Genomic DNA, 27,531 nt, shown 5'->3' on the forward strand with positions numbered 1-27,531 from the left:
TCCTCTGAAGGTGATGATCTCTTGTCTTTTAGTCTGTTCCTTTTCTGATGTTGCCTGATGTAATACTGCTCTTTGAATACACACGGAGAAATTAAAATCCACTGAAGGATTACTAAGGCTGCTTTATATTTATATATAGATATAATAGTGTCCTAACCTTTTTGTAATCTTATTTTTCAGCTCTGCTGTCTGCTACTGGTATCAATTATGTGCTATCTCTGATTGCCATTGTCCTATTTTATGTTTACTACACTCACCCTGAGGGCTGCTATGAAAATAAAGCATTCATCAGTGTCAACATGCTGTTGTGCCTTGGTGCATCTGTAATGTCAATTCTGCCTAAAATCCAGGTATGATTTTCCAATCTACTGGGCATTTTAAAAATTGGGTTTTTTTTTGGAGATTCCCCCACCCTGCCACAAGTATTTTTTTTTATTTTTTTTTGTACTTGACTTTTTTTTAAACATTTTCACTGACAGTGTTCTCCTCCATTGTCTCTCTGTCAATATTATATAGGAGTCACAGCCACGATCTGGTCTTCTGCAGTCATCTGTGATCACGGTTTACACAATGTATTTGACTTGGTCTGCTATGACCAATGAACCAGGTATGTACACTGGATGACATGGGCTAGCTTCAGATTTTGGAAGCAGCAGAGGCTGCTGTGTAAGTGAAAACTACTTTTCTAACCAGCTTGATACTTGAATGACACCTTGAGGAGTAATGACTGAGGTATTTAGGATGGGATTTTATATGTGATGTGGTTTTTCTGTCTTTAGCATTTATTAGAGGATCTGTTTTGCAGGGTTTTTTACACTTTTTTTTTTCTTTTTATATATATATATTTTTTTGACCTGGCTAAATCATTCAGCCCCTTTTGAGGCTTTGACATATGAGCCTTTCTTTGAAACCATCTGAGACTTTTCTTCCATTTTTAATCTCCAAACATTGCAGTGAAATTCTTCAGCCAGGGGCCATAGACTGCAAATGAGTACTCCATTCCAAGCAGATTCTTAGATTTGCAGGAGGTAATGCACCTTTACAGTTTCAGCATATGGGAAGAATTAAAATAGAAGGGGAAGGAGGCGGAGGAGAGAAGAAGGACTTTATTTCCATTAATTCTTCCTACCTGGAACATCAAGGGGTGAGGCAGAGGTCCCGTCCCCCGACAAAACTATACCTCACTCGAGAAGCAAGCTGTTTTAATTAAGATTGTGGAGAGGAAGTGTTTAGGACCTGAAGGATTTTTTTGGCTAGTAATTTCTTTATAAAAATATGCCTCACCCAAAAAGGAAAGCAAAGATCAGGGAGGTTATCACTTCATCTCCCATATCTGAGCCTTCACAACCTCAGATTCATGCTTTGTTTTCACCTGCACCTAATAATTAGCCGGTGAATAGGGCCATTGAAGAGTTAGGCATGGAGCGGATGCCTACTCTTCTAGCTGAAGCATCTCTAAGTCCCGGTGCCCCAAGTACTCCTCCTCCACCTCTACCAATTCCTCCTGATTTCCTACAAATTACTTCTTCTAAAGAAAGGATGGGAGAAGGAGACTTGACTAAGGAAGGGCAACAACAATCCAGCATTCTAAATGATAGTTAAACCTGCAGAGGTTACAATGGACTCCATCTGGTCTGCTATAAAAGCACTTGAATCAGCAATTGTAAAATTAACCAAAGTAACAGAAGTATCTAATCAACGCTTTACTAATATTGAGACCGCAATGACAAAAGTCAGAAGGGGAAAAACATTTGCTGGAAGAAAGATTGAACAAGATGGAAAGTTGCTACCAAATATTTACCAAAACTGAGATACTCTATGATAAAAGGCTTGAAGCCATTGAAATTATTTTGAAATATTTAAGAATTTTGAACTTTCCCAGACAGGACTTAATTTCACCATTAGAAATGTTTAAAGAATATCTGATATATACAACCTGTAACAGAGGACTCGGCACAAATGTAATGCCAGTAAATATTCCAATAACTTTTATTCAACCATTTAATCACCTTTAATTAGTACCAACATGTGCTCAAGGACATTCAGACAGGAAGTTCACGCAGTTGGAGGCGTTTGTATAGTACTGGTGAAAATGCGTGTTCCAGGAAGAAAAGCGGATCAGAATATTCTTATATTCAAGGCCATTTGACTTATGTCGATATTGAAGGATAAGTTTGAAGATTACAACCACGGCTGATTTTGTTCATGACTGGTGGCGGAGCGGAACCACTTGAAAGGTTTCCATTGAAGTTCTGGAAGTTTTTAAATTGAACATGATCTTGCATATAAATAAAGTTAACGGAATGATACAGAGACCGGAATCATGTGCAATTGATAAATTTGGGATGGGGTGCCATCAATGTTATAAAGTGTCTACATCACGCAAGTGACAATCAAGTGACGACAGCACAGCCCTGTTGAATTAACATATATTTTTCTCCCTGAGGAAGCCCTAATTTTGGGCGAAACAGGTATCCTGTTGGGTGTATAACAACGATCATATACAATCACATATAGTATATTATTGCATAATTAATGATACCCTGTATGTAGGCTATTTTAGCCATTTTGTAATAATTTGTTAAACATATATGTTATATCATTAATAAGCTATATGTTGGGCATGTCAACATTGTTTGGTAATCAGAGTACTCAAAAGTTATTGGTATAATTTTAGGGTATTGGGGTATGGGGGTATGAATGGATGGAATGTATGATGATAGAGTGATGATGCGTCGTTGATGGTTTTAATATGTGATGTCCTTGAGCATCTGTTACAGGTTGTATATATGTACTTAATAACAGAGGTGTACGTACTTCATATTATTACCTGATTAAAGAATATCTGAGTCAGATTTTGCAGATGCCTCAAGAATCTGTTCCACCAATCTCAAAAATTTATTATATTTCATCCAAATGGAGTAAAGCAACTTTAGATGATAAATCAGAGGAGCCACAATTAAACTTGACCGCAGTTTTAGAAGCTACTGCAGAAACCATAATTACAACTAGGGCAACATTGCATATAACATTTGTTTTTGCCTCTGATAGAGATGCAGTATTTCGCCTCTACATGAGGAAAAGATTGGAAAATTTTCATGGGGCCCCAATTTGGATATACCCTGATCTTTCCAGATTAACACAACTGAGGAGGAGGAAATGTCTAGCTTTAAAAGCTAAAATTGAAAAAGTGGGGGGGGAAGGATCTTGAAATTTCCATGTAGATGCGAGTTACTGCACCAGAAACTTATTTTATTCGAAGTCTCACAATTAAGAATGTTTTTGGATTCAATAGCCCAGGTGTCCTTAGTCTTGGAAACAGAGGCAAAGTAAATAGAAAATAAATTAGGTGTCAATCTTATTTTCAATAGTTTAATTGGGTATCCAAATAGATTACCTTTAACCGCTTTAGATTCTTCTTTACTTCTCGAGGTTTGCCTTTTATTGTTTTCTTAATACAGATAATTAAGTAATTAAAATAGTAAATTCTTACAAATCAAAGTTTAAAATATCTGTAATGGAATTTCCTTTCTTTTGTAAAACGCACAAATAAAAAATTAAAAAAAAAAAAAATAGAAGGGGAAATCCTATTTTTCCTATAGTGTGCTGTTTTGTAACCCAGACACCATACAGAACTTCTGTCTGGGTACTGCGATCAGTGCTGGTTGATGCTCGGTGACATTTAAACTACACAAACCTTGGTAAATGCAACAACATACATTAACGGCCTTCCAGATGGATCTGTATTTCCGGATCAATCCTGGAAGGGAAATTAGAGGAATTACATCTAGTATTTTTTTTTTGGCCAGGACACTTAGTGGATAACTTTAAAAGACTGTGTGTGCGCCAATATACCCAGGTATATGGATGCGCCTGTACATGCACACCATATAAAATGTGTAAATCTACCAAACATGTTCGCTGTCTATCTAAAAGATACGCAGCATGTGTGTTAGATCATAACTTATCCAGCTTTATTTATCTGGTTAAATAGCATCAAAGATGCTATTTAGCCGGATAGGACTTACAGTGCTACTTATCCGGCTATGTAGCGCTGTTCAAGACTTATCCAGCTAAGTAAGATGGCTGAATAAGCAAAAGAAAGCGCTACTTAGCCGGATAAGTAAGGTCGTTGGTTAAATCATCCAGTTTTATAACAATCGCACGTGAAGGAAATTACCAGTTTTACTAATTAGTCCACCAGTTTGTTCAGTCTATCTCTAGGTCATCAAGACCTCCCTAGTTCTTTATCCTGAACTCCTCCCAGTTTACTCAAACCCTTCACCCTGTCAGTATTTGGCTGTAAAAAGCGTTTTATTATGATTACTCCAAATAATTAGCCGGTGTAAATATGTACATGTGTTTTCGCAGATTATAAAATAGCAGCTTATGTGAGTAAACAGCCCCCCAGGAATGCCCCTGGCCTGACCCTTTTTGACACGAGCAAATTTATTTGTGCACCTGTACTTGCGCATGTATGTGTGAGGTTTATAAAACAACACTTTCGCAAATATGTACTATTTGTGCATGCCCATTTCTTTTAAAATCAACCATTTAATGTTTGACTGCTGTTGACTGTTTTGATACCCAGAAAACACATGTATTGCATTCTCCTCTATAAATTGGAGCTATAAATCTAGAGGTAATGATTTTTTTTCCTTGGCATATTGATCTTTGATCTTGTTGGAATTACCAGTGTGCCGTTTGGTCTTTGATCAGTGCATAGAATAGAATTATCAAGTAGCTTCATTTTTTCTGGACAGTTTGATCCAGTCCTGCTTTTACTCTGGTGCATATGTAGAGTTGTCGACTTGCTACTGTTAGAAAAATTGGATCCATGCATCCAGGAAGTACAATAAGACTGGATCAATCAGCTGCCAACCCTAATCAACCACGATGCCAAAGTAAAAGCAGCAGTTCACCTCCACTGGATGAACTAAAGATTCTTTGATTTTTGTAAATGCTTGAAATTGTCAGTACTAATGAAACAAAACAAAAAGCCACTTCCCTATTCCTCCTTATTGACTAAGATAATTGTTGATGAACATCAAGAGGTTGAGCAGGCATGGCTCGACATCTTTTCTGCTGAGGGAAGGAGTAGTGACATATGCTGGATCTTCTCGTTTTCCTATCCTTGTCTGCATTCCTCTAGGATTTGCCTCCATGTTTTCCTTAGGGTAGCTTGATGATACTTATAAGCTAATAGTTGTATCAGATTTTTTTTTCCCCATCTTAGTACTTATGCTGTTGCTGCCTGAGTTGGAATCTGCCAGAAATAACTTTTTTAATAACTACCAGCCCTAGTTTAGGTATGGTGTGACCATTTCACATAAACAGCCTTGTTTTCCTACCATGTAGTTAGATGGACTCAGGACCAGTGGGTTATGTGCTCTTCTGCTAGCAGATGGGAGACGGAGTCAGATTTCAAAGCTGACGTCACTCTAGATATAGCCCTGCAGTAACCTCAGCTCTCCAGTATCTCTCTGTCTCCTAGCAGATGCGGACACTATCTCACACATTAGAATAGTGTTAAGAATTACAGCAAGGAACCAAAGAAGAACCCCATCCTGGTGTCCCTTCGTAAAGCCTCATGCTACTTCCCAATGATGGAAGCCATCCAGGAACTGATTGACCTGGAGTGGGATGCCCTGGAGGTCAGCTTCGGTCGGGCTTTGAAAGCCCTATACCCTCTGGAACCAGCGACCAAGGAACACCTGATTTCCCGAAAATAGACGCCATGGTCTGTGCCGTCTCAAAGCGAACAACTATTCCCATTGAGGGGAGGGGCTGCATTGAAGGAAACTCAGGCTAGACGATTGGAATCCATCCTTAAGCAGGCCTTTGACATAACAGCAATGACACTGCAGATTGCTTCCTGCTGCACACTGGTGGCACGTTCCTGCTTGCTCCTCTCGAGAGAGGCAAATAACTCCGGAACGTATACCAGTGAGACGATGGAACCTGCAGCAACTTTCCTGATGGACGCAAGCTCAGATCTGGTGCATACCTCAGCCAGAGGCATAGCCTCTGTAGTGGCAGCTAGAAGACAACTATGGCAACGGAATTGGTCTGACGCGACTTCTAAAGCGAATCTCACAAGAATGCCCTTTAAAGGATCTCTCTTGTTCGGAAGCGAATTGGAGAAGTTAACCAGCAAATGGAGCGAATGCCCAGTGCCTCGGCTACTGGAAGACAGGAGTAAAAGATCTCAGCACCCCTCCCCCAGAAAAACCAAGAGCAGAGGCTCGCAACGCTTTAGACCCTACAGGAACTCGCAGTTCCAGGCACCTCGTCCCTCCAGAAGGTCCCAGCCCTTTGGGAACAGACCAAGAGAGGAACAGGCCCGGGGGCAGGCTCCAGCCGTGCTCCCCAATGAGAATGGGCCGACCCATCCACAGGAAGAGGAAAATAGGGGGTTGACTTGCCCTCTTCTACCAAAGATGGGTCGAGATCATATCAGACAAATGGGTACTAAATCATTCGAGAAGGTTACTCTCTGGAGTTCCGCAGCATCCCTTGAGACAAATTTATGATGTCACCCTGCCACTCCCACACCAAGAGACTGGCCGTGGAAGACACTCTGACAAGACTACTCAGTCTGAAGGCAATAACTCCGGTTCCCACACCCTAACAAAATACAGGGCACTATTCCAGCTATTTTATCGTTCCCAAGAAGGAAGGATCATTCCGACCCATCTTGGATCTCAATGTCAACAGTCATCTGCGGATACTACACTTCCGCATGGAGACTCTTCACTCCATAATAATGGCAGTACAACCAGGAGAGTTTCTAACCTCCCTGGACCTCTCCGAAGCCTACCTTCACATTCCAGTCCATCAAGATCACCAGTGTTTTCTATGCTCTGTGATACTGGGTCACTATTACCAGTTCCGAACGCTACCTTTCGACCTAGCAACTGCCCCCAGAACATTCTCCAAAATTATGGTGGTCGTAGCGGCAACACTGAGGAAGGAAGGGATTTTGGTAAACTCTTACCTGGACGACTGGCTGATCAGGGCAAAGTCTTCGGAAGAGAACCAGCAGGTGACCAGCAGAGTCAAGAGCCTACTGCAGGAACTCAGTTGGGTTGTGAACACGGGAAAGAGCAGTCTGCAGCCCTCTCAATCTCTAGAATACCTGGGGGCCCGTTTCGACACCAAACAGAACAGTCTTCCTCCCTCCCCTGAGGAGAAGGAAACTGATGGAACAATTAAGACGATTGATGACCAATGCACGCCCCAAGGTATGGGACTATCTTCAAGTCCTCTGCCTCATGGCATCAACCCTGGAGGTCATCCCGTGGGCAAGGGCCCACATGTGACCACTCCAGCGCTGCTTACTGTCACGATGGAACCCACTGTCCCAGGACTACTCAAGTCGTCTCCAACTACCAGCAGATGTACATTCTCAGCTTCAGTGGTGGCTACAGGAAGACCACCTAAGCAGAGGAGTAAGCCTATCCCCACCGAACTAGATCTTGCTCACCATGGATGTAAGCCTGCGAGGGTGGGGAGCCCACTGTCAGGAGCAGGGACAAAGGAAGAGGCGGAATGGAACCGCCTGGAAGCTAGAGCAGTCAGACTAGCGTGCCTGTGATTCAGCCACAGACTCAGAGGCAGAACGATTCAAGTAATGTCAGGCAACGCTACAACGGTTGCTTACATCAACCGCCAGGGAGGAACCAGGAGCCAGCAGGTGTCTCTGGAGATAGATTCTCTCTCTCTCATGGCATGGGCGGAGATAAACCTACAAGGGATCTCTGTCTCCCACATAATAGGAAAAGACAACGCCTCAGCAGACTTCATCAGCAGAGAGAGCTTGAACCCCCATGGGAATGGATGCTGTCGACCACAGCCTTCCAACTGATAGTAAATCGCTGGGGCCTCCCAAGTGCCCAGGTTCTTCAGCCGCAGACGAGAGCCACACTCCCAAGGGATCGACACTCATCCAGATTTGGCCAGAGGAAGACTTACTGTACGCCTTATTGTAGACAGATGGACTCAGCATCCCACCCACGGCCACCCCAGAGAAGGAGGACCTCGGAAAGCGAACCTAGAGATTAAGCAAATATGGGTAAGCTGCTACCTACCCCTAGTTCAAGACACCCACAGTTTGTCCGGTGTCTGCATTAATTGGTTGAGTGCACTGGCGGTCTCCAGTTTTGAAATCAGTTGAACCAGTTCAAGTTTTAATAAAGTTATTTAAGCAAAGGTATATCCACAGTGGCTTTTCGAAGAGAATACTGAAGAGCTGAGGTTACTGCAGGGGTATATCTAGTGTGACGTCAGCTTTGAAATCTGATTCAGTCTCCCATCTGCTAGCAGGAGAGCACATAACCCACTGGTCCTGAGTCATCTGGCTACACTAAAGAAAACGAAATTATCAGGTAAGTAATTTCTCCATTTGTCTTGTTCCCTAGACACACATACACATACAGATTTATTTAAGGCTGTTAATTAAATGACATATTTTTGGTGTTTATTTACATTGTTACCATGCTATTTAACAATTTTCTAATATCCTCTACAACTAAGAAGAAGATATTAAATTATATCACTGCTTAAATAGTAGAGAATACCTTTTAGGTAAAAGAAAGGTATCAAATTTAGTGGAAGAGTGATTTACTTGTAAATTGCCTAAATGTTCTACCAATGTATGCACATCTTTATATTAAAAAGTACAAATGGAACAATTTAAGGCTCTTTGCTTGATTTAAATTCACTGTGATGAACATTATACAAAGATGTAAAAAAAGCATTTGAGAGCACAGAGGTCCCTTCAGATGCTGGGCTTATTGAGCATGTTAAATGCTTTGGAAATGTCTGGTTTTTCCAGTACCACTAGTACAGATTATTATGAAATGTAGTTTTGATTAATTGTGCTTTCTCTTTATAGAAAAGAAATGCAACCCAAGCCTACTAAGCATTATTGGTTACAACCATACAAGTGTCCCAGGTCAATCCCAGGTTGTGCAGTGGTGGGATGCGCAAGGAATTGTGGGACTTGTTCTGTTCTTGCTGTGTGTTCTTTATTCAAGGTATGCATGGGTTAATTAGTTTTCTTTTTTGTATTTGTAAATACTCTTGGGTATTGTTTACTTTTTTTTTTTAATTATGATTTTTTTTTCCTAGTTGTGAATATTTTAAAAGATGGCAGTTTATGATAGAATATCAAGTGGTGGTATTTTGATTAGTTATTAAAATGTCTTGCAGTGGCTGTCAGCATTTTACATCATCAAATATAAACTCAAAAAATAAGTAACAAATTAAAACAAAGATACTCGCTACTAAATGGCCTTCCTTTTAAAAAAAAAATCTGCAACCTACTCACTAAAAGATCACACTAGATAAAATAAAACAGCTGTTCTACATCCTAATCCCCAAAGGCCTGTGTAAATAACCAAATTTTTTGCAATTTTCAAAAACCTAAAAGATTCTTCATTTCTCTTAAAACTGGGGGGTGGGTTCCAATTTAACTTCTTTAAATGCGGGAACCCCGAAAAACCCTAATTAAAAGGAGCAAAGTGGGTGGTTTAGAATATATTCTCAATTTTCCTTAACTGCTGTGATGCCTGTTTATGGTGCACTTTAAATAGCAGGACTTACAGGTTAAAATGAACACTGTACTATACTGGAAGCCAATGCAGCTCCTGAATCATCGCAAACATAGTCATTTATTTTAAAGCTTACAATTAATCTAGCCACTATGTTCTGAATAAATTGTAGTTGAGCCAACAGCCTTTTTGATGCCTCCTAAAAAGACCAAATTAAATAGTTTAATCTTGAAATCACTAAAGCCTGAACAAATAATTTAAAATCTTGAGGTGGTAGATGAAATTGAATCTGTTGGATTACCCACAAGAAAAAATTAGCAATTTTATTAGCAGATACATATTCAAAGATTGACAAATTGAAAGAGAACCAAAGCCCCAAATCAGACTACCCTGCAGGTATCAGCTGATGAGAGGAAAGAAATTGTAAAATCTGCATTCGATCAGGATTGCCCACCCACAGAATTTCTAGTTTAAGAGGGTTAAGTTTAAAACCATATTCCCTGTACGTACCCGGATCAGTCCAGACCATGGGTTATGCCTCCCTTCCAGCAGGTGGAGAGGGAGAAAAACTTGAAAGGCACCCATAGTTAAGCTGGTGTATCTCCTGCATCCCTTCAGTATTTCTCTGTTGCAAGTAGATGGAGGTTGTGCAAACCCTGCAGTCTTGCCCTATTTCTGGGGTTTAGGCTATCCCTTAAAAGTAACTAAGAATAAACTAGCTATAAGTTGTGAATCAAGTAGGTTTAAAAAAAAAAAAAAAAGACAGAAAAAAGTTCTTCTGCAGAGTTCCCTATCCTCCCAGGGGGTTGTTAGATCCTGCGGGGTCATCCTCTCTGGTGGCAGGTTATTGGAGCTGGGGTTGGTATGCCAGCTTAACTATGGATGCCTTTCAACCTGTAACAGGCCATTTTAACCTGTAACAGGTAAGGAGCAGGGGAAGAGATTACTGGTGGTCCAGTCCCTCTATTACCTCATGCTATTCCTGAGCATTGTGTAAAAAAAAAAAAAAATTCCAAATTTTTGAAAATTTTTCTTTTGGTCTGCTGCAATCCAGGACCCCTCCCCATTGGAATCACCACATTTTTGACTAGTTCGCCACGTTTTTCGTGGTTTTTTTTGGGCCGTTCCCCCCCCCCCCCCCCGATGCCACGGCCATCTGTATGTGTTGCATGTTGAGAACCAGCTGCGCGGTTTTCTAGGGCTGGTGTGTGCTCCCGCTACCTCCCTGGAGGGGAAGGCAGTTATTTTACAGGGTCTGCAGCAGTAACCAAGCCTCGAGGGGGCTTCAAAACGATCTGATACTTTCTCCCTCAGTGCAGGGACGGCGGCCATCTTAAGCACATTTTCTGCAGCTCAGGCAAAGGCTATGGGGGAGGGGGAGCTTCCGCCAGCACTGACTCTGGTCCCTGCGAGGCCTGATGATACTTTAGATCCGGACCAGGATTTTTTGCAGGAGGATCCTGTTTTCCCAGGGGACAGGATGTGGATTCTGATTCTTTTTCTTTAGGTTTTGTCCTCCTTATGCATAAAGCATTTTTGGCCTCTACAAGGTGGTGCTTTACCCATGAGACCCGCGCAGGAACCGCCCCCCAAGGCAGCCAAGTGCACGGATGTGCCCGGGTCACGAAGTTAAAAGGCGCTATGGCTTCAGGAGGCTCAGCCCCTCCGGTGGTGCCAGGCGTGCGGCTGCAGTTGCAGGGGCCTCTCCTCCCCCCCCCCCTCCACTGAGGGGGGGGTTGGGATGATGAACCAGGGAAACAGACCCCCGCATGCTCTGCCGCAGATCTCTGTGGATCCAGTCCTGGCAAGATTCCGAACGCCAACCCAGGCTTTTCCCTTCTATCACATGCTTCAGCAGCTGATGACCAGGGAGTGGGATGCGCCGGATGCTGGTTTGCGGTTTGGTCGAGCTATGGATAAGCTTTACCCGCTAGTGGATGAGTTCCTGGAACTCCTGTGGTCCCCTAAGATAGATGCTTAAGTTTCGGCTGTTGTCAAGCGGACAACTATTCCAGTTGCAGGCTCGGCGGCTCTCAAGGACCTTCAGGACCACAAGCTGGAAGTAATGCTTAAACACATTTTTGAGGTGTCGGCCCTGGGTATCTGGGTGGCGATGTGTAGCAGCTATATGCTGCGTGCGAGCCTGCACTGGGTACAACAGTTGCTGACGTCCAGAGAAGATCTTCCTCCGGATGAATTGGAGCAGGCGCAGCATTTGGAAGCTGTGGTGGCATATGGGGCGTATGCGCTGTATGACCTACTCCGTACTTCCTATCACAGCATGTCATCGGCAGAGTCTGCAAGATGGCTTTTGTGGCTTCGCAACTGGTCAGCGGATGTTTCATCCAAGGCTCAGCTTGGTGCTATTCCATTTAAAGGTGTTTTTTTGTGGTTGTTTTTTTTTTTTTATTCGGAGAGGATTTGGAGCAATTGATAAAGTCCCTGGGGGAGAACAAAGTTCACAAGTTACCAGAGGACAAACTGAGACCCTCCAGAGGGTTCCCATCATTCCGCTCTCTTTTTCGGGGACAGTGGAGGTTTCGGCAGAACAGGCAACAAGCGGCCGTACAGCGCCAACCAGTGGCCAGGAACCAAACCTGGTCCTAGCCCTTTCGGGGACGCAGAAACGCCCGAGAAGGTAGTTCTTCATCCTCTTTTGCCTCCAAGATTGCACAATGAGACGGGGCGGGCCTATCCCTCGGGTAGGGGGTCACCTGTCCCGATTTTACGAGGCATGGGCCAGAATTACTTCCGATCAGTGGGTGCTAAGCATAATAGATAGAGGCTACACTTTGGAATTTGCTCGGCCTCTCAGAGACATTTACTTAATATCTCCATGCGGTCCACAGGTCGAATGGCAGATTGTTTGTCAGACTCTTGAATGTCTTTTGGCTCTGGGAACGGTAAAGCAGGTCCCTCCAGAACACTGGAAGACAGGAAGGTACTCCATTTACTTTGTAATTCCAAAGAAAGAAGTTAGCATATGGCACATTTTAAAACTAATCGGAGAAAGTTATTTTTCATTCAATGCACAATTAAACTCTGGAATTTGTTGCCAGAGGATGTGATTAGTGCAGTTAGTATAGCTGTGTTTAAAAAAGGATTGGATAAGTTCTTGGAGGAGAAGTCCATTACCTGCTATTAATTAAGGTGACTTAGAAAATAGCCACTGCTATTACTAGCAATGGTAACATGGAATAGACTTAGTTTTTGGGTACTTGCCAGGTTCTTATAGCTTGGATTGGCCACTGTTGGAAACAGGATGCTGGGCTTGATGGGCCCTTGGTCTGACCCAGTATGGCATGTTCTTATGTCCTCCTGGCCAATTTTGGACCTCAAAAAGGTAAATAAGGCTCTCAAGGTGTCACATTTTCGCATGGAGTCTCTGCGTTCAGTCATCGTGGCGGTACATAAGGGAGAATTCCTGGCTTCTCTGGATCTGATGGAGGCATACTTACACATTCCCATTCGCCAGGATCATCAGAAGTTCCTTCGCTTTATGGTCTTGGGAATGCATTACCAATTCTGCGCTCTGTTGAAATCCCTTGGATGGGTAATCAATCAGGCCAAGAGCAACCTGGTTCCCTCTCAGACATTGGCATTTCTGGGAGCCAAGTTCGACACTTCGGTCAGGAACGTTTTTCTTCCGACGGATTGAAAGAACAAGCTGATGGGACAAATTTATCGCTTGTTGGTTCTTCCACTGCCCAAGGCCTTGGGACTACCTTCAAGTTCTCAGTTCAATGGCATCCATGCTGGAGGTGGTTCCTTGGGCATTTGCTCATATGAGAACGTCACAACAAGCATTACTTTCCCAGTGGGATCCCAAGTCGGAGAATTTCCAATTCCCTATGCCACTCACTCAACACGCCAGATCCCGTCTTGGGTGGTGGCTTTGCCCACTCAACCTGTCTCAGAGTGGATCTGGAAGTTCCGCACTGGACAGTGGTGACCACAGATGCCAGCCTCTCTGGCTGGGTAGCATTCCGCCAGCCTCTTTCAGTACAGGGCAGTTGGTCCCCGGAGGAGTCCGAATGGTCGATCAATCGCCTGGAGACCAGAGTGGTTCGCTTGGCCTTGCAGAACTTTCTTCCCCATTTATGCCATCAGGCGGTTCGCATACTCTCCGACAATGCGACAACTGTGGCCTATATCAACCGTCAAGGAGGAACCAGAAGTCAAGCAGTAGCCAATGAAGCGGAGCTGCTTATGGCTTGGGCGGAGAGGAATTTAGGATGCTAGTGGCATCTCACATCGCCGGGAAGGACAACATACAAGCGGACTTCCTCAGTCGAAGGCACACAGATCCCGGAGAATGGGAACTCTCGGACGGAGCAATGGATCTCATTTCTCGCAGATGGGGGGGACTCCCCACATGGACTTAATGGCAGCGCGGAACAATGCCAAAGCCCCTTGCTGCTTCAGTCGTAAGAGGGATCATGGCGCAATAGGGATTGATGCACTAGTACTTCCCTGGCCAACTTTAGTTCTCCTGTACGTGTTTCCTCCTTGGCCTCTGGTGGGCAAGGTGCTTCGTAGGATAGAGGTCCACCCAGGGAGGGTAATCCGGGTGGCCCCGATGTCCGTGGTTTGCGGATCTCATCAGTCTGACCGTGAATGGCCCCTACGACTCAGGCATCTTCCACAACTTCTCCATCAAGGGCCTGTATATTTTGACCAGGCAGCTCGCTTCTGTCTAGCGGCTTGGCTTTTGAAAGGAGGAGATTGAGGAAGAAGGGCTATTCTGAGGAGGTCATCACTACATTGCTACAAGCCAGGAAAATGTCTACTTCCCTCTCATACATTAGGGTATGGAGAGTTTTTGAGACGTGGTGTTGTGAGAGAGATTCTTCCCAGACAAGCTACAATTTCTCAGATGTTAAACTTTTTGCAAAATGGATTAGCCAAGGGCTTGTCCTTTTAACTTCCGGGTACAGTTGGTGGTCCTAGGCACGCTGGTTTGTAGCTAGGTGGTGTCACATCCAGATGTGGTGCATTTCCTTAGAGGAGTAAGGTATTTGAAGCCCCCTGTCTGTCCGGTATGTCCGTCATGGAGTCTTAATTTGGTTCTTCGAGTGTTGTGTGATCCGCCATTTGAACCGCTTAAAGCAGTAACATTGAAGGATCTCACCTTGAAACTGTGTTTTTGGTGGCTACATGCTCGGCTCGCCAGATATCTGAGTTGCTGGCACTCTCCTGTAGGGAACCTTTTTTGAGGATCTCTGACTCGGGGGTTTCTCTTCAAACGATTCTGTCCTTTTTACCCAAAGTGGTCTCATCTTTTCATTTAAGCCAGTCAGTTGAGCTTCCGGCCTTTCCTAGTTTGTCAAATGATGTACAACACGCATGAGAGCTGCATCTGCTTGATGTTCGGCGTTCCTTGTTGCGTTACCTGGAAGTCACAAATTCTTTCAGACTCTCAGCTCATTTGTTTGTCCTATGGAGCGGTCCCAGGAAGGGTCACAAGGCATCTAAGACGATTGCACGATGGTTGAGAGAAGCCATTTCGTCTGCATACATTTGTAAATCTCCCCTGAGATTGTCCCGTTTCTGTAAATAAACAATGTGACACTTGTTATGCATTTCATAAGCTATTGATAAAAGCTATCCAGCATCTCATAAGCTATTGACAAAAGTTATCCAATTCAAAATACTCTCTTTAGGCTTACCAGCCACAATAACTACAATAGGCTTTTGAGCCAGGTAAGAGTCGCAAATGAAGAAAAGACCGGACTGTTCAACCTGGTGAGTTTGAACACGTTGACAGGCTTGCAGATGCGGCTCTTACTTCATTAATAATTTTCATCTTACACAGTTGAAATTCCTTTTGCACGCCTGAAGTGATTTGGTGGTGCCTTTTGTGTTCCTCAACCATATTGAAAACCATAGTAAAATCCTAAAAGACAATAAAAGCCCCTTTCCTCTTATCAAACAACTATGCAAATCATTCAGCAGGGAGCGTTATCCAAAGTCTCAGTACCAAAATATTTTTACAACCAGATTGAAAATCATATAATCCATTAAAAAGAGATGAACAGCTCCATTTAATTGTACTTGAATCTAATAACAGTTTACTAATAAATGCCAGATTGGATACTGGTGATAATTATTCTTTTCCAAAGGATCTAAATTCTCTCCTTTTTTAGAAGAGGCTTCACAATAGTCATTTTGAAACAATCCACAAAGTAAAGATGAATTGCATCATCTGTTCCTGTAAAGTATGAAGCTGGGTAGATATCCTGCAGTGCATGTAACGGCTTCATTGATTTTAAAATAAAGAAGCTATACTAACAGATTTAAAATCATTCCATTATCCAGGTTTTTGTTTTTTTAATCTAAACAATTTGAATACTCACTAGAATTATCTCTCATTCAGGTACCCGCAGATATCGTACTAGAAATCCCCTTTTCAACAATCTAACAGAAAAAAAACCAAACCTTGATTCCTAGTAGCACCAATAGGCATTTTCCCACCTTCCCTAAAATGCTAGATTGAAGGAATAGTTCCTTCTCTCAATTGAAAGATCTTTCTTTGGAAAAACTAAACAAAATCATCACAGAGATCAGCAGAAGCTTCAATAACAGTTGAAGCTATTTTCACCATCATCAATGAGTTAAAAATAGCAAACATCTTAGGACGATTACTCGCTACCTTTTAATGCTTACATAAAAATACCTTTTTTTTGCCCCTTTAATAGCTTTAGAATACAGTTAACTATATTCAGCCAAACCCAAATTTTGTTCTGGCTTTACACCATACTCCTCTGCCTTATAGATTTGTTTCAGGCTTCATGAGTATACAAAGGGGCCAAATTCTTCCTTTTTGGTAATGCTCTAGATTTTGTCAGGGGCCATCTTATCAAGATCTTGAATGCATTTCTTTCTCCCAGTGATAGGCTAATTCAGAAGGGTTTTCAACATCATAACAGACTATAACTGGATTAATAAGACTTACATTCAGCTACTATTGGGAGATTGCAAAAAAAAAAAAAGAACCACCAATTCTGTAACAGTATTTTTATCGATTAAAAGAAGAAACTATTTCCTAGCGTGTAGCCAGATGGACTCAGGGCCAGTGGGATTATGTGTTCCCCTGCTAGCAGATGGAGACTGAGTCAGGTTTCAAAACTGACATCACCCTAGATATACTCCTGCAGTGACCTCAGCCATCCAGTATCTCTCAGTCTCCTAGAAAATGTGGACACTATCCCCACACCAGCAGCGATGTCTATCGGGATTGCAGCACTAATCAAAGGAGAAAATTTTACCTTCAAATTGAAAAGATCGAGCCCCACTGTCCTGCGGTGATACCTAAGGATCACTCTCCCAGTTGAGAATTCCTGAGGTGATTTCTGAGATCCCTCAGAGGTGTACCTTGGTCCGGTAGCTGGCTCCCGACGTGGACTTTGCTGCTGAAGCAGCTGAAAGGCAGCAGGTGCAGAAGCGGAGCACGGCTGTGAAGGCCTAAACCCTCTTCCCCCCCGCAGCCGGAGACCATCTCTGTACTCAGCCGGTAAGTATTGAGAAGAACTTCTCCAATCTAGAGATGTGGAAGGACTTCGGTAAATCTTTCCTCCGGTCTCCTTGCTCGGCACCCTATACCGATATCGAGGGAAGGGGGTTTCAGAGCGGCCCCCCGGTGGGCTAGGCCCCGGTTCAGGCTCAATGGACTCTCCACATGGCGATCCGGAGCACCACCATCTTGCGCGCAGTTTGGTGCGGCACCATTTTTCCCCTTCAGCCGTCGGTACATGTGGTGTGGACTGGCCTCCTGTGCACCTAACACGCGCATACATGCGCACATAGCTGTGAGTATAACGGTATGCGTGAGCGCATGTACAACCAGCTGCTTAGTTCTATGCGTGCCGAAGCAAGTCTTGTGCGCGCTCGAGAAGCATTAACCAGCTAAACGCACAAGCTACAGAGGTTATGGCCCCAGCAGCAAAGGAGCTCAGATGACATTCCCTTTGCACTGCCTGCCATATTAGAACTGTATGGTCTGACCTGGAATCCTGCCTGTGTCAGCAATAAGGAAGCCCAGGGAGGACTAGACTCCCAGAACTTTTCCAAATATGGGTCAGCCAAGACCTTGTCTGACAGCACACAGGACCTGAGCAATTCCGGGACGGCATCCTCCCTGGGAGAGGGCAGTTCAATGGCCCCTACCCCAGTTCCTCCAGGGCCAAATATGGACCTGGCAGCCTTCTCTTGGTTGGGATTTTTCCAGGGCCTTCAAGCCTTTGTTCAGGCACAGTCAGCCCCTGTCCCAGACCGGGTAATACTCCATCTGGGCAGGCCTCGTCCTCCCAAACTGACCACAGGCCTCAGGACATGCCTCACCAAGGGGTATCCCTGATAGGGATCCAGACACCATGGACGATGATGATTCCTTAGAGGACAGGGAAATCCCCCCCCACCCTCCCCCAGGCCTGGAGCCATACCAGACCATGCTTCGATTTTTTCCACAGAGATGAATTACTGGCCCTAGTCTCCCAGACCCTGAAGATTCTGGTAGTACTGGGCACGGACCCTATGTCAGAGGCAAAGGAGAACCCCATCCTGAAATCTCTATGGAAAGCCTCTTGCTATTTCCCGATGCTGGAAGCCATCCAGGAGTTGATTGACCTGGAATGGGATGCCCCAGAGGTAAGATTTTTAAGGGAAGTCTGTCCTTGGAGGCTTTGTATCCTCTGGACCCAGCGGTCAAGGAATGCTTGCATTTCCTGAAAGTGGAAGCCATGGTCTGTGCCATCTTGAAGCGAACTACTATCCCTGTTGAGGGAAGGGTGACCTTGAAGGATGAAGGCTTGCTCCTGTCTGCTCCTCTCTATAGAGGCAGATAGCTCTGGGGCACATGCCAGAGAGGTGATTGAATCTGCCGCAGCCTTCCTGGTGGATGGAAGCTCAGACCTAGTTTGTAATTCAGCCAGAGTAGCAGCCTCAATGATGGTGGCCAGAAGACTGCTATGGTTGCAAAACTGGTCGGCTGATGCAACTTCTAAGGCGAACCTCACAAAGATGCCCTTTAAGGGATCCCTCCTATTAGAAGTGAATTGGAGAAGCTAGCCAGTAAGTGGGGCAAATCTCCAGTGCCTAGGCTATCGGAAGATAAGAAAGAGGTCACAGTGCCCCTCATCCATGAGGGGTCGGGCCAGGGGATCCCAGCGCTTCCAGCCCTACAGAAACTAGTCATTTCAGTCAACTTGGCCCTCGGGAAGGTCTCAGTCCTTTCGGAACAGGCTCGGGCTCAGGTTCAACCCTAACTCCCTAATGAAGTTGGGCCGACCCATACTTGGGAAGAGGAGATAGATGGCCAACTCTCTCCTTCTATCAGCGATGGGTTGAGATCACGTCAGACAAATGGGTACTAGACATCATACGAGAAGGTTATGCTCTCGAATTCCACAGCATCCCTCAGGACAGATTTATGGTGTCACCTTGCCATTCCCAGCACAAGAAACTGGCAGTGGAATCCACACTGATAAGGTTCCTCAGTCTGAGGGCTATAACTCCGGTACTTTCAACCCAAGTAAATATGGGGTACTATTCCATCTATTTCATCGTGCCCAAGAAAGAGGACTCATACCAACCCATCCTGGATCTCAAGAGCATCCCCTGTCACCTGCGGATAATTTTGCTTCTGCATGGAAACTCTTCGATCTGTCGTCATGGCAGTGCAATTGGAAGAGTTCCTAACCTCCCTGGACCTCTCGCAGGCCTACCTCCATATTCCAATTCGTCAAGACCACCAGCTTTGCAGTACTGGGCCAACATTACCAGTTACGGGCCTTACCCTTCGGTCTGCAACTGCCCCCAGTACATTCTCCAAAATTATGGTGGCTCTGAGGAAAGAAGAGATTCTGGTGCACCCTTACTTGGACTGGCTGATCCGGGCGAAGTCGATGGAAGAGAGCTTCCAGGTGACCAGCAGGGTCAGGTCCCTCCTGCAGGAGCTTGGTTGGGTCGTGAACATGGATAAAGAGCAGTCTCAAGCCCTCCCAGTCCTTAGAGTACCCGGGGGCCCAATTCAAACCCAAGCAGGACAAGGTCTTCCTCCCTCCCTTCAGGAGGAGGAAACTGATGAACCAAACATGTTGGTTGACGAACACAATTCGCCCCAAGGTGTGGGACTATCTTCAAGTCCTCAGCCTCATGGCATCAACCCTGGAAGTAGTACTGTGGACGAGGGCACACATGCGGCCTCTCTAACACTCCCTTCTGTCACGCTGGAACCCACTGTCTCAAGACTACTCAATTCACCTCCACCTACTGATGGAAGTATGCTTTCGGCTCCAGAGGTGGTTACAGGAAATTCACCTAAGCAAGGGTGTAAATCTCTCCCCACTTAGCTGGATTGTCCTCACGACGGACGCGAGCCTCCGGAGGTGGGTCGCTCACTGTCAGGAACTGACAACCCAGGGTTGATTGACCAAGGAAGAGGCGAACTGGAGCATAAATGGCCTGGAAGCGTGGGTGGTCAGATTAGCATGCCTGCAGTTCAGCCACAGGCTCCAGGGGCAAGCAATCCACATGATGTCTGACAACGCAACAACGGTGGTCTACATCAACCACCAGGGAGGAACCAGGAGCCACCAAGTGTTTCTGGAAATGGACCCCTTATGAAATGGGCAGAGTTAAACCTACAAGGGATCTTGGCCTCCCACATTGCGGGAAAAGACGCCAGAGCAGACTTTCTCAGCAGAGAAAGCCTGGACCTGGGAGAATGGATGATGTCAACCAGAGCCTTCCAGCTCCTAGTAGATTGCTGGGGCCTTCTATCCTTCGACCTGCTGGCTACATCTCACAATGCGAAGGTTCCCCGGTTCTTCAGCCGCAGGCGAGATCAGCACTCCCAAGGGTTTGACGCCCTTGCCCAGACCTGGCCAGAGGATGAATTACTGTACATCTTTCCCCATGGCCTCTTCTGGGCAAGATCGAACACCACAGAGGGTTAGTCCTGGTGGCCCTGGACTGGCTTAGGCGTCTATGGTATGCAGAGGCTTCTCGTGGAGAGTCCCCTTTGCCTCCTCCCCCCCCTCACAGGGATCTTCTCCAGGAAGGCCCGATTCTTCACGAAGATCCAGCTCAATTCTCTCTTTACGGTCTGGCCCTTGAGAGGGCTCGCCTGACGAAGCACGGATAGTTGGCGGAAGTAATTGCCACGTTGCTCCACGTGCAGAATTTTTCAACATCCCTGACGTACATACGGATCTGGAGAATATTTGAGGCCTGGTGCAGGGAGCGCAGGGTGCCCCTGTGAATGGCCAAGATCACCATGATCCTATAATTGTTACAGGACGGCCTGAACAAAGGATGGTGTCTCAACTCCATGAAGGTCCAGGTGGCAGCCCTCTCCTGCATCAGGGCCAAGGTGGGCGGAACCCATCTGGCAGCACATCCGGACTTGGCCCGTTTCCTAAAAGGGGTTAAACATCTATGACCACCCTTAAAGTTGCCGATCCCCCTATGGAACCTTGACTTGATATTGGACTTTCTGGCAGGGCCTTCCTTCAGACCCTTGCGCAGTCTTTCACTACACCTATTAACATTAAAGACTGTATTCGTGGTGGCAATATGCTCAGCTCATCGCATCTGAGCTATAGGTGCTGTCCTGTCAGGAACTGTTCCTTCGATTTACTCCAGGAACCAGTACAGCTTTGCACCTTTCCCTCCTTCTTACCAAAGGTAGTCTCTGAGTTTCACCTGAACCAATCCATCTCCTTACTGTCCCCGAATGAACATAAGGACATGGAAGACTACCGCCGCCTTCACCATCTAAATGTCTGTAGACGTTTAGTACTGTATCTGGAACGTTCGAAACCGGTGCACAAGTCAGATCTCTTGTTGCTTCTTCATGAGAGGAAGAAACGGGGCAAAGCCTGCTGGATCAAGGAAGTAATCAGGGCAGTTTATATAGGCAGGGAAGCCTTTACCTCTACAGGTCAAAGCTCATTCTACCAGGAGCCAGGCAGTATCCTGGGCGGAAGCTAAACTGTCACCCGCTGAGATCTGTCAAGCAGTGATGTGGTCCTCCTTACACACCTTCTCCAGATTCTATTGCCTGGACGCCCAGGCCGGGAGGACACAGCCTTTGCGAGGGCGGTGCTAACAGGACTGCGGGCAGCCTCCCGCCCCATTTTGGGAGTAGTTTTTGTACATCCCACTGGTCCTGAGTCCTTAGTGTAGACAGATCCCACTGGTCCTGAGTCCTTAGTGTAGACAGATGGACTCAGCATCCCGCCCAGGAGAGGTGCCAAGGAATCACCCATGAGTCCATGTGATTACGGGTAAGCCATTGCCCTACCCATAGTTCAGGGCATCTATAGTACCGGGATTCAGTGCTTATGTTTGAGTATAGTTGCAGTCTCTAGTTTTTTGATCAAATTTTTAATCAAATCATATCCAAATTCTAATCAAGTTCTTCAACAATATGTACACAATGGTTTTTTAAAGAGCATACTGAAGGGCTGAGGTCACTGCAGGGTTATATCTAGGGTGATGCCAGCTTTGAAACCTGACTCCATCTCCATCTGCTAGCAGGGGAACACACAATCCCATTGGTCCTGAGTTCATCTGTCTACACTACAGCTTTGATACCAATATTTCCTATCTCTAGACTAACAGCTAGAGATTTGGTTGGGAGTATGATCTTTAACATACTCCCAACCAACATGATTTAACATGATCATCCAAACATAACCCAAGGGAAAACAAGCCATTCACAAAAAAGACTATCTGATCACAATCGAGATAAACAAAGTGGAGATTAAAATCTCCCATCACAATCATATCTGGGAAGTCCAGGGAAATTTTGTTAATGTAAAGAAAGCAAGTCTTAACCTGTTCTTAATCACCAGGATGATGATGATGGTCCAGGAAGCACCTAGTTTCAAAGGCAAAGTTAAAGATAGCATTAAACGTTCCACTCCTAAAACCTGTCTTATGTTAACATGAAAATATGTATCACTCAGAGCCAGCAAAAACCTACCACCAACCTGCTTTTTTCTCCTGTAAGACTCAGTTCATTGTAAAAGCCAGAAGGACAGATTCTGAAAGCCAGGTTTCTATAATCCCCCAAAACTCAAGCAGCTTAACAATTAAATCATAAAGAATAGATGTCATCTTTTAAATAAAGCTTGAGTTAATTAATGAACCACACAATTCTAAGTTTTTTTTTGGGCTGACAGAACACAGCCCTAGAATAGTATCAGAAAGTAAATTAAAATGTCTCCCTAGAAAAGGCCCAGTAAGGATACCCACAACCTTATTTTCCCTATAGAGGAAGTGGAAAAGGGCACCAGAATATCATCTCTGGCAAGCAGAGCCTCTGATTTTGAGAACTGGTACCCAGAAAAGGCCAGCACATCCCTAACTTTCAAACCCAGTTCAGTCTAAACCTTTCTTGTTTTTGTGTTTTTTTTTTTATTTTCTCTGTTGCAACACACAGCATCCGTACATCCAGCAACAGCCAAGTGAACAAGCTGACTCTGACCAGTGATGAAGCCACACTGATAGAAGATGGCATGAGCAGGAATGATGGGTCCGCAGAGGATGGAGAGGATGTCCATCGGGCAGTAGATAATGAAAAGGGTGGAGTTACTTACAGCTATTCCTTCTTTCATTTCATGCTGTTCTTGGCTTCACTTTATATCATGATGACCTTGACTAATTGGTACAGGTATGTGCATTTCATGACATCCCTACATGACCTTGTTCTTATGTAGTCCCTTAACATGCATGTGCCTTTTTATTGATTGCCTTAAGCATTAATGTTTTAAAAACACATTTGTTTTTTTCTAAAAAATTAAATCTACCATGATTAAACTTTTTTAAAGATGTTTTTCTTGTAATCATTTTACATGACATCTATTTCTGAATAAATTAGAATCCTAAACCTCTCCAGTTATTACTAGAAAAGACTTGTACAGTAATTTTGTTGATGTAAAGGCTTTGTTTAGTAAATATTTCCCAGCTTGTGCATGCAGGAACAATATTTGCCATATGTGAACAAACTATGGCATTATAAAGGTGCCTAATGCATGCTCACAGTTTGCATATCCAAGTCAGAATTTGCACGTTACGCATTTTGGATCAAGTGCTTGATAAATAGTGCATCAAAGTTGTGTACTAAGCAATACCTTCTGAATATGGGCTAATTTGCATATGCTAAAAATGACTCAAAACAAAAAAAACTACCAAAATAAAATGCAAACTACGTTTTAGCTGCACATCCTTAGTCAAATATATATTAGCTTGAAAAGTGTAATCTTTCTGCCTCAAGAAAATATGGAGGGGGCTACAGCCCTTTTTCAACCTGAAAGCTTTTTATGTTTACAAATAAGGGGGATTTGACTCCCAAAACATTTTTGGTCCATTTTTAATTTTTAATAATTGGGGGAGAGGTATGGGTTGTGTTCTGATTTCCAAATGCATGAAAATTCTAAGTTTGGATCCATGATGGTTTTTTTCTCACTTCTAGAAAAATAAGATTTGACAGAACCTCTCAGTGGGGAAGATTTTGCCTTTTCATTAATACTATCATTTGAATTTTTTTCAGTCCTGACGCTTCCTATGAGATGATGATCAGTAAATGGCCCTCTGTCTGGGTGAAGATCTCCTCCAGCTGGGTTTGCATTGTGCTCTATGTGTGGACGCTAGTGGCCCCGCTAGTGCTTACAAATCGTGACTTTGACTGAGCCGGATTTCCTGTGGGGGGGGCGTCTTATCTTTCCGCCACACAGTTGAAATTAATGACAGTATTTCTATCTAAAAGCATAGTTGTAAATATGTGTGCATAACCACATAGGTGTGGGTTTGCCTTGTCTGCATGGTTACCTGTAGGTCATGTAATTACAACATTTCATCTTGTGAAAGGATGTTTAACAGTTAAGATGTGGATTCCAAAAATCTAACAAAACCTCAAGGGGTGTAATGAAATCTGTTCTAAAAAAAAAAAAAAAAAACACCTGATTTAAAAAATTAACTAGATAAATAAATTGTTTTCACAAACTTATCTATACATGTAACAAAAACAAAAACCTGCAGATTTTGCTATTTTAAGAACCTCATAATAGAATGGACATATATTCACCATACTTCCAATCATATTTCAGTAATCTATTTCAAAAAGCTTGTTTTTGTTTTTATTTGCAATATATAATCTATCCAGCAGTGTGTTCATACCCTCAACTGTGCACAAACAAATATTTAGATCTCTAAAATTCAATCCATGACTATGTATCTCAATCTTCAAAAGTTTACATATAGTATACACTATTGTTTTGAGATACATAGTCATGGATTGAATTTTAGAGACTTGAATAATTGCTGTACAGTTTGAGTATGAAAACACTACCAGAAAGTTCATATATTGCAAATAAAAACTTAAGCCTTTTGAAGATAATTAAAATATGGTTTGAGGTAGTATGAATACATACCCATTCTCTTAGAAGGCTCCTAAAATTTCAAATTTACAGGTTATATACATTTACGAAGATAGTTTATCAAATTTTATCTGAGATTTTTTGTTTGTTACTTCTCTCAGAAATGAATCAAATGGGGTGTGTGTTTGTGGATTATTCATGATTGCAGCACTGTGAGACTGTCTCCTCTAGTGATAAGTCACTGGATAAAAAAAAAGCCAGACATTCTTTTTGGAGTATGATTTCTCTGCAGCTTCCAGCTCTTATCTGCTCAGCCTACAGTTTCAAGTCCCTTTTTTCTGTATACCATTAATATACACTGAAAATGGAAATCAGAGTTCAGGGTGCTTTCTTTCTGAAGCTGATTTCATCAGAAGATATTATGATCATTGCCTAATAATGTCAGATGACACCATCTGCATCAAGAACATATCCTGAGTTTGGATTTTCTCCTCAGTAACAGTCTTCATTTGTTTGTTTTTAACAGAATGACTTGTCAGAGGGACACTTTAACAGGCATGACATTTCATTTTGTGCAAAGCATTTACTTCAGTACTAATTGAATTAAATTGGCATAGAATGTGATGTTGAAATGTACTTGTTTTTTTGAGTATCATTTTATTTTGTAGTGTTGGAGGTAGGTATTAAAGGTTAGAAATCCAGTATTTTAACCACTGTATTATAAGCAATTAGGATAGCCTTTGGATGCCAAAATGAGCCTTCAGTAAGAAATAGTAGAATGTAAGGTAGAATAGGGCATGCTGTTTATAGTTTCCTGATGTACTGTGTAATCATTTAACATCCTGGTTGCACAATTCAGAATTTCCCATTGATATGCACAAGTGCATTTTTAGTCAGCAAAAATGTCTTAATCTCCAAAGTACTTGCCTCCACAGAAGATAAATGTATCTCCTGCATTACCCCACACAATCAGGTTAGGTGTATCAAATTTCAAGTTTTTAGTTGAGCATTTAAAATGGATATAAGGAAATGGTACTCCTATTTTGTGAGCTGCTATTTGACAACATTCTTTGGCTGCGAAGTTATTCACAGCTGGGGAAAAAAAAAGACTATTTCAGAGTATAAGAGATTTAAAGGATATATTTGATTGTAATAAATTCTGCCCTAACTTTTCAGTTTCTCAGCAAGGCTGTGAACACACAAGTGCAAAAGCATCACATGTCTTGGGGTGGGAGAGGAGAGGTGTTATTAGTTCATGTAGTATTATGTTCACATCCTTATCTTAACACTTAAGCTTTTACAGACATTCTCCTCAGGCTTAATGTAGATGGTAGAACCTGATTACATTTTAATATTCTCTTTTAAGCCATTGTGTTTCCATAAGAAAATGTTTGTATAATTCTGTGCAGTTTTAGAAATGAAACTATTGTTCTTTGCCATGTAACTAGAGTACATAGGCTATGTACTTGTACATTTAGGGTCTTGGCAGTCTAATTTGGAGCAGTCATGTTCATGCTGTTGTATGGTAACTGCTGCTGTCTTATGTAGATTTTGTTTATATTTAGGGTTTATGGGGCTTTTTTTTTTTTTACTGTTGAAAGAATGCACTGAGTGGAGATTATTGGGTGTCTGGATACAATGAAAAGGAATAAAGGTTAAATTCTGGTGCAGATGTATGGAAGAAGGTATAACCTTGATATGATGTACTGTAGCTAGCTAATCATTTGAACTTTGTGTATGTTACCAGTTAATAAATTCAGATATATGAAATGAATGTGGTTTTATTTCATTTTGCTTTGTCACTTGGACAATGTACATGCTTGGAAAGTAACTGAGTGAACAAACATGGCAACAAATGACTGTTATGTTCAAAGAAACAGCCACTATATAGGGCTAAGAAGGTAAGAACATAAGACTATTCTATACTGGGTCCACCAAGGGTCTATCAAGCCCAGCATCCTGTTTCCAACAGTGGCCAATCCAGGCTTATAAGTACCTGGCAAGTACCCAAAAACTAAGTCTATCCCATGCTACTGATGCTAGTAATAGCAGTGGCTATTTTCTAAGTAAACTTGATTAATAGCAGGTAATGGACTTCTCCTCCAAGAACTTATCCAAACCTTTTTTAAATCCAGTTACACTAACTGCACTAACCACATCCCCTGGCAACAAATTCCAGAGTTTAATTTTGCACTGAGTGAAAAAATGTTCTCTGAATAGTTTTAAATGTGCTACATCCTAACTTCATGGAGTGCCCCCTAGTCCTTCTCTTATCCAAAAGAGTAAATAACTGATTCACATTTACCTGTTCTAGACCTCATAATTTTAAACACCTCTATCATATCTCCCTCCCCCACCCCTTCAGCCGCTCTTCTCCAAGTGAACAGTCCTAACCTCTTTAGTCTTTCCTCATAGGGGAGCTGTTCCATCCCCTTTATTTTGCTCGCCCTTCTCTGTACCTTCTCCATCACAGCTATATCTTTTTTGAGATGATGTGACCAGAATTGTACACAGTATTCAAGGCGTGGTCTCACCATGGAGCGATACAGAGTCATTATGACATTTTCTGTTTTCATCATTCCCTTCCTAATAAT

At 43.3% G+C, this 27,531-nt stretch overlaps 1 protein-coding gene across 1 annotated transcript in view; it reads left to right on the forward strand.

Annotated features, from left to right (window-relative positions):
• The window catches only part of SERINC1 (serine incorporator 1), a 53,203-nt gene extending 26,496 nt beyond the window's left edge, over positions 1-26,707 (forward strand). The window contains exons 6-10 of the mRNA XM_029596406.1: positions 181-350; positions 517-607; positions 8,897-9,038; positions 23,002-23,232; positions 24,112-26,707. Of these exons, the coding sequence (XP_029452266.1) occupies positions 181-350; positions 517-607; positions 8,897-9,038; positions 23,002-23,232; positions 24,112-24,250 (773 nt within the window). The 3' untranslated portion in view covers positions 24,251-26,707. The remainder of the gene's footprint in view (positions 1-180; positions 351-516; positions 608-8,896; positions 9,039-23,001; positions 23,233-24,111) is intronic.
• Positions 26,708-27,531: the final 824 nt, after the last annotated feature.

The sequence above is a fragment of the Rhinatrema bivittatum genome, chromosome 3 (genome assembly GCF_901001135.1).
Source record: "Rhinatrema bivittatum chromosome 3, aRhiBiv1.1, whole genome shotgun sequence".
NCBI lineage: Eukaryota > Metazoa > Chordata > Amphibia > Gymnophiona > Rhinatrematidae > Rhinatrema > Rhinatrema bivittatum.